The 7,669-nt window shown below is 43.0% G+C and overlaps 1 protein-coding gene across 1 annotated transcript in view; it reads right to left on the minus strand.

The window, feature by feature from the left end:
• SLC26A8 (solute carrier family 26 member 8) overlaps positions 1-7,669 on the minus strand; it is a 38,758-nt gene that overhangs the window by 24,956 nt on the left and 6,133 nt on the right. Inside the window, exons 2-4 of the mRNA XM_019513775.1 lie at positions 7,000-7,244; positions 3,842-3,981; positions 1,211-1,327 (exon numbers count right to left, since the gene is read on the minus strand). Coding sequence (XP_019369320.1) covers positions 1,211-1,327; positions 3,842-3,981; positions 7,000-7,172 — 430 coding nt within the window. The 5' untranslated portion in view covers positions 7,173-7,244. The remainder of the gene's footprint in view (positions 1-1,210; positions 1,328-3,841; positions 3,982-6,999; positions 7,245-7,669) is intronic.

A 7,669-nucleotide genomic window follows, 5' to 3' on the forward strand; every position in this document is an offset into this window, starting at 1 on the left:
GTCGAGACAACCTGCTGGTTCATGATTTCTGTCTCCTAACTGATGACAGAGGCTTCCTAGTGAATGCCCAGAATATTTTGCAGGTATGTGTTTCATAAGGCCTAGTTTCAGAATCATGTAACTGAGAAATAATTAATGCAAAGGTTAGAACAGAGGTAGGCAATCCCTGGCATGGGTGCCACAGCGTGGCATGCAAAGGCATTTTGCTTGGCACATGCACCTCAGGACAGATGGTGGGGAAAGAGCTGGGGCTGCGCTACCACAACAAGGATCAGCTCCTCATGGCTCCCTCATCATCTGCTCCTGGCACGCCAACATCTTACAAGTCGAGTTTGCAGGTGTTTTTGGCACTCTGCCTAAAAACATTGCCAACTGCTGGGTTAGAAAGTAGTTTTAAATACAATGACATGAGGAAAATCCCACAAATGGAGAAGTAACAGTGTTTACTAGTTAGTTTATATCTTATTTATTGGCTAAGTGCAGTGCTAACTGTAAGAAAAGAACCTGTAATCAATACACAAAAGAGAAAAAGGTCTTAGCTTTTCCAGTGAAATGTCTTAAAGGAAAGCAAAACAAAGAAGTAGGTATAGGACTAGGACTATTGCCAAAAACATTTACCAGGACTATTTATTTATCTCTGGGGTGCATTTCTTTGTCGATTTTTCTGTTTCTTTTTTTTTATGCATGTGTGTGTGTGTGTAGGTGTGTACAGTGTGCATACAGTACATAGTACATAGTTAGGGAAAGTGAACTGTCAGGAGGCTCAGCTGTAGCAAGGTTCTACCTAGCCCCAGGAGCCAAGCTGTGATTTACAGCCATGCTCTGAGTTGTGGACAGGTAATGAAGGAGATTGTTTGGTGCTAGCCCAAGGGCATGTGCAGCTTACTCTTCCAAGGTACTTTGACTGTCTCTGGGCTTCTATCTGTAACAAGGGAAGCCCATGCAAGAAACTATGTGGAATCCTTTCTTTCTTGTGTAGGTGTATAGGGCAGCCAACAAGTGTCCAAGTTCATGCAGCAAGTCCGTTACAGAACTGAGAAGACGCAAGGGACTAGGAATCAAGATGTTCACTCACAAATCACGCTGCCAAATGTGATTAGATAGGTGAATGGACAAAGGCAGGTATAATGACCTCCTGCATTTCCACAGGACACTGTGAGTGACCCCATATGACCTGTAGACCCAAGCTGTAGTACAGAGTAAAACTTACCAATGGAGATATGGCGTGAGGTCCCAAATATGACGTATGTTAATGAGCAGCAGAATGCAGAATAAAAGCCATTGATAATTGGCAATGGTAACCTGGTTAACAGAACTCCCGACAGTCCTGAAAGAGAAACATCAGTTTCTAATAGAAAGTGTACCTTGAGGGATCTTTATTTTCTATTTTTAAGTGAATTTTTCATGGTGAAGGTACCAGCCTAACAGCTCTGAAGGAGGAACTTCTGTATCATTATAGGACCAATACAATATAACAGCAGGAAAACAAGTTTCTCTCATGCTACCCTGCCATTGTCTCAATCTGGGTCTGGAGAAACCATCTTAGGAGGCAAGAAAATAATTTACTTCCCATGGTCTATTCTGTAGAGAGGCTAAGAAACAAGATTTTCAACGATGGGGCCAGTTAGTACCAAGGTAAGTGGGGGGTTTTTGTGACATGGGCCCTAGTTAACTGGACTGAGAACAAGAAAGTAATTTCATTTAGTCCCCCTAATAGCAACCAAGTGGTAAAATTTTATGCAACTGACAAGTTAAATTGTACCAAAAGGTACAAACATTTGGTTTTGACCTAATGTTTAGTTTCTGCTCATTTGAAACAAGCAGTCCAGCAAAAGCAGGTGACTATTACATTCTCTTTGTAAATGAATAAAGTATAAGTAGACTGGGAAGTACTATTCATATTCAGGCCAGGACTAGATTCAGAATGAGGTTTAGACTTGAAACCAGATCAGATCTTGAGTCGACAACTTCACTGACCAGAACCGGAGGTTTGTTTTATAAATTTTAGGTTCACAAAATGGAAATATTGAGAATTTAGTTGTTCTCCTGATAGCTCACGCATACCCAAATATAACTGGAAAATAAATCTTTAGAATGGTAACACTGGAGCAAGTTCAAACCCAAGGATTCTAACAAATTCAGATTCAAGCTTCCTGCTCAACTTCTTAGTAGCATCTAATCCTTAACATGCAATGTCTTTTATATAGTCTCAACTTAACCTGACCTCCAGAAACTGTGGGACAGATCATCCCAAGGATGGTCCTAGGGAGACCTGATCAACATCATTATCCTTTAGAAAACCTCATTCTTGTCAAAAAGAAACCCAGGAATGTTAGTAGGTATCTGCACATACTAAGTTGTGATCACAAGTATATAAATACACATGCCAGCATTCACAATCCTGTCTGCAACAGACCACAAAGTCAGTTAAAAGTACAAAATATCAGTTTGTAGCCCACTGTATTATTTATAATATTACAAAAGATGTAAGGTGAGTGAGCATATAGCAATTTAGGGTAGAATATATTACAGTTCATAGAATCATAGGAAATTAAGGCTGGAAGGGACCTCAGGAGGTCATCTAGTCCAACTACCTCCTCAAAGCAGGACCAGCCCCAACTATTTCATCCCAGTCAAGGCTTTGTCTAGACGGGTCTTAAAAACCTCCAAGGATGGAGATTCCAAAACCTCTTTGGGTAACCTGTTCCAGTGTTTTACTACCCTCCTAGTGAGAAAGTTTTTCCCAATATCTAACATACAATCATAGAAAGTGAAGTTGAATATTCCAAGAGCAAGCATGGTAAGTTCAAAAGTAAGGTTAAATGTAAAAGAGACACACACATAGTAAGTTAGGAACACAAACACAACACTCAAATAATCTTAACTGCAACCTGGACTGAAGCTTTACAGTTTGAGTGAGTCATAAATTTTCCAGCAAAAACTTGTATCAAACAGCATCAATTCACTGAGTCTTAAATATTTCATTCAGAACATCTCAGTTTTGATGAAAATTTAATTATGAGGCAACCTTACTTGGAGTCCCATGGGTCATGTCCAGACGAGCTTGCACGTGCAGTGTGTGGCACCACAAATCTGTCTGCAGCACTGCAAACTGCACGTCACACATGCAAGCGTTCCCTGTGCTACTAATTTGTAGTGAAGCAGGGGGGGTTTTGACACCAGGAGATCCTGGTGTCAGAAACACTTGCGCCACAAAAAAGTGGGGCAGTGCACATGGGAACAGCATGTGCTGCCCAAAACTGGAGCCTGGCTGGCCAGAACCACGCTCTAGCTGCCGGCCAGGCTCCACACACCCAGATCACCACTGCTAGAGCCCCAGGAGGTGCTCAGGACCCCAGATGCTGGCCCCAGTCTCCCCCACCCCACCTGGAGCATTTTCCCCTGTACTAATCCCACATGCAGGGGCATGCGCTGGGGCAAAATGCAGCAGCACGAATTTGTGCCACTGCTTTTTTCCTTAAGGCAACTGCGCACCCCTGCTCATGGGGACACAGCCAAGGTATTTGCCCTGAGACCAAGGATGATGGGAAGCTGTTAAGTACCTGGAACTGGAGCACATTCATCCAGCAGTTCTGACCTGGAGCCAGGTCTACTGGAATCTCCCTACAGCTGTTTAGTGAAATTAAAAATCATACTCATTTTACTGCTAATAGCACTAAGGGACTGCAGATTCTGGGAGCTGTCCATTTGCCAGAAATATTAAAATAATTTGGTTTAATTTAGCAGAGTGAGGTAGTTAGAAAATAAGACAGAAAATAAGAATATAAATACAAAAAGGATAGAATCAAGAAGAGGAATAACAGTGTTTTTCTTTGCTTACCTTGAGGAATTTGGACCAATCCCACACTTATACCAGCATGTACATCCCCCAGGAGCCACTCTCTGATCCGATATATACACAACCAGTTCAGGATGGGAAACATCGTATGCACAAACTTTCTGAATCTTCCCCAGGAGAATCTAAGAGGAAACAGACATGTTACATGTATGTGTGTTGAGCACTTTCAGTGTTTTGTTTTTTTCTGGGTTTCTGTTTTCTCCATGCTCAGAACCCAGACAGCTATGATTAATCCTTTGCAAGCCTTAAAAGCATATAGTATGAATTTATATAATAAGACACTGTAATGATTTCTGTGTGCGGTGCCCCATAACTGCAAATATTCCGTGTTCTACTCAAGAGATTAGCACACATTAGTTTGCAAATGCAAGAGCTCACAACCCTGGACATGCTGACTGCTTGTTCGTGGTATCACAGCAGCAAAACATAAGTTGCATTGATTCTGGTTATAAGGTAGAAAATAGAAAATCATGAAGTCCTGGAAAATAGAGGTGAAAAGACACCACTCACTTCGCGTATCTCCCCTGGGGAACAGTCAATTTTGTTTCCTGTATGAAATTCTCTAACATGCGTATTTCAAACTTACAGCCTGGAAGAAAGATCCCACCTATACATGTATTGCACATGTGCAATATGCAATGTGCATGCCTTGGTCAAAGTCTAGTACCCAAACTTTTGTTTAAAAAAAAGTTGTTATATCTTCTGGCTACAAACATATCATTTTTTAATAGTAGCTAAGTGTAACTGAGGAGTGCCTGCCCAGGTCTGTAGGCAACCTGAAGCAATGATTTCAAAGAGTGAATTCCATTGATCCAACTGGAGTGTCAACTTTAAAGCCTGATCGTGGCACTTCTGTACCAACAGTAACTTTTTAACAACTAGTGTTGAAGTGATGTTGTAGCTGTGATGATCCAGGAAATATGCAAGGCCTGAAGTACTGTATTTGGCACCTGAAACCTCTAGTTCATCCCAACCATACAGTTAGTTCAGTAAAGTATATTGCCCACAAAAATCCTTGCCTCTTGCACATTTAATAACTGATAATTTAAGCGCATGGAGTGGGATGTGCGGTGGAAGTAAGTATGCTGCGTTGGTAACTGGGAATTAAATAGAGAAAAGAAAATAGAGGATGTTCACAAGATAGGGAAGTGAGAAAGAACCAGAAAAAGGAATATGAGGAAGCAAAAGAAACAAAGGGCAGAAGCAATAATGTTACTAAAAGGAGGCAGATTTTGTCACTGAATGATGAATGCACCAATAAAAGACTGAACAAATAATGTTTAGTTACTATGTAAAAGCAATAATTTATCTTAATCTCTGTGAAAATCATCTACTGATGTCAGTAGGACCACATACACCAAAACGTGAACTCCAGCTCACAGACCATATTTAACCCTCTCCACCGAACAGGTTTGATACCATTGCTGCAGTAGTTTGTTCGTTTCCTTTCCCTTTTTGTTAAATATCCCAAGTGATGGTGCTTTTCACAAACAAACTGATTTTATTATTAAGGGTGTTTCTGAGTGAATGAAAAGCTGGAAAAGAAGTAGTGAATAAATTTGTACTCTCATTTATATCACTGTAACCCTAGATTACTACTACTTACCTCGGTGAGATTACTGGAGAATTACTTCAATGTAACTGAGAGCTAAATCTCTCATAGTTTTGTATTAAAATGTGTACTAACAGTTTCCCAGATCTGAGCAGGCTGGAATGGGATAACATTTAGACAACTAAGTTCACTTAGGTGTCTTGCAGGTGGAAAAGGATCAAGTCCTTTATTTTTGGTGAACTCTGAGACAGACTTCTGAGAAGTGATAAATGCATCTTTCAGATGACTTGGTGTCCACTTTTTTATGCGGACAGTGGTATTTAGGTGCAAAAGGAGCCCATCTAGCACACAAATGCTGTTCCTTGTAGGTCAATCCACAATCCTGGTGCTATTTCAAAATAAATCAAACCTGACACTCACAGGCACCCCCATTTTCTCTGATGAAGATGTAGTACATTCAAATAAAGCCAGAAATGAAGTGGACATGAACATAACTCAGGGACAGCTCAAGATGGGTGCCAGCAGCATCAAACCAAACTACAAGGGAAACTGATAAAGTGGCTCCCAAACTTTACCTGGTTATGCTTTCCCTGATGGAAGAACAGGGAATATTCTCTGTTAAAAATGCTGCTATCTGGTGCACACTGTTGGGAACTCACCATAGATGGATGGTTTGTAGAAGGAGAGACACCCCGATCCCAAGAGCCAATGCTCCAAAGAGAATTTGTGAGGGTTCAACTTTCCCATTCGTTTCAAAGAATAAAGGGCAGGCAAATGGGCTGGAAAGTGGGTATCAAAGATGTGGCCCACAGACCAAATCCAGGCCACAGAGCTGTGTCAACAAGTCTGTGTGGCTCCTGGAGAAGCCTTGTGATCTTCTCCAGGAGCCAGAGGGGTAAGGCAAATGGAGGCAAGGCCCACCATAAAAATATCAGGGTATGGAGCTCTGTTGGGGACGTGTTTCAGTAAGGGCTGCATTAACTGCCTGGCTCCCTGATCTGGTACAGCACTGCTCACCCACTGCTGCCGCTGCTCGTCTTGCCACTGGAGCTGGGTTCAAATCCAACCCAGAAGATTTCTTGCTGGCTGGTTCTAGCCCGAGAGGAGACCTGCTGTCAGGATGTGGCCTAGGGGCCAAGCAAGTCTGACAGTCACTCCTGGGTGAGAGCAATTTTTGTCAGTCCTGCAGGAAAGCCAGCCAGCTTCTTGGTCCTACAAAGAGGGAACTGAAAATGGCATCTGGAGAATTTAAGCAACCAAAACAGCAAAATCTACAAAGCAGAAAAGCAGACATAACCTTGCATCTAGCAACTCAGGTGGCGGGGAGCCCTGAAACAATTGACAGGGTTCCTCCTCACCATGCACAAAACCTTGGGATGATGACAAGTCTGAGACAGACGTTCATAATGGACAGAGACTGGTGTGGACTGTCAGCTGTAGTGCTGTGCTCTACATGGAGCTCTGCAGCGGACTATTTCATTTCAGCTGTTATTACAAACTTCTGATTTTACATTGACAAATAGCAACAGAAGGACAGCACCTGACAGAGCCCCTCAGCTTTTTCACAGATTTCCAGAAAACAACTCACCTACATTGGACCTTCCTTCGCTGGACTTGAAAGATTTTGAAATCCCTGTTCTTGGGTGGGGGCTCGTGTCTTTCATAGGTTCTCTCAAAGTGGTCTTCAGTGCGCAGCCCCCTATTGATGTGGTAGTTCCTTGATTGCCTATGCAGACCGAAGGGATGACTGTCTGTCTCCATCCGGTCACGGATGTCAGAAGGCAGGGGAACCCTGAATGCCGGCGAGCAAAATGAAAGCTCTCGTCTGCGATGCTAAAGAGAGGAAAGAGGGTCATGGAACTGAAATGACTCTTCAGATAGTTACAATGACTGGACCAACCGGGCAACAGGGTCAATAATTGACGCCTGGGGTCATCCCATGCAAATCAGCAGAGTTAAATTAGGCTTTGGCAGCTGGAAATCCTGTATATGCCAAGCACAAGCAGCAACCCTGATGCGGCCTACGGCACCGCCTGGTCACACTGGGGTGGGATGCCATCCCACTAGTCCTGCGTTGATCTCTTGGGGCCTCCGAGAACAGTGCCCCAGCCATGCTGCTGAGCCTCTCGTTCTCCTTCCTGCCCTCCCAGGCCCTGCCCTTCTCATCCCTTGATCCCCTCCTTCCCATGTCTTTCTCTGTCTCCTTTTTTTCCTCCCTCTTTCATAGTTTCATAGTAGGTAGGGTCAGAAGGGACCTG

This window comes from Gavialis gangeticus, unplaced genomic scaffold (assembly GCF_001723915.1).
Source record: "Gavialis gangeticus isolate Ggan-Ray unplaced genomic scaffold, GavGan_comp1, whole genome shotgun sequence".
Classification (NCBI taxonomy): domain Eukaryota; kingdom Metazoa; phylum Chordata; order Crocodylia; family Gavialidae; genus Gavialis; species Gavialis gangeticus.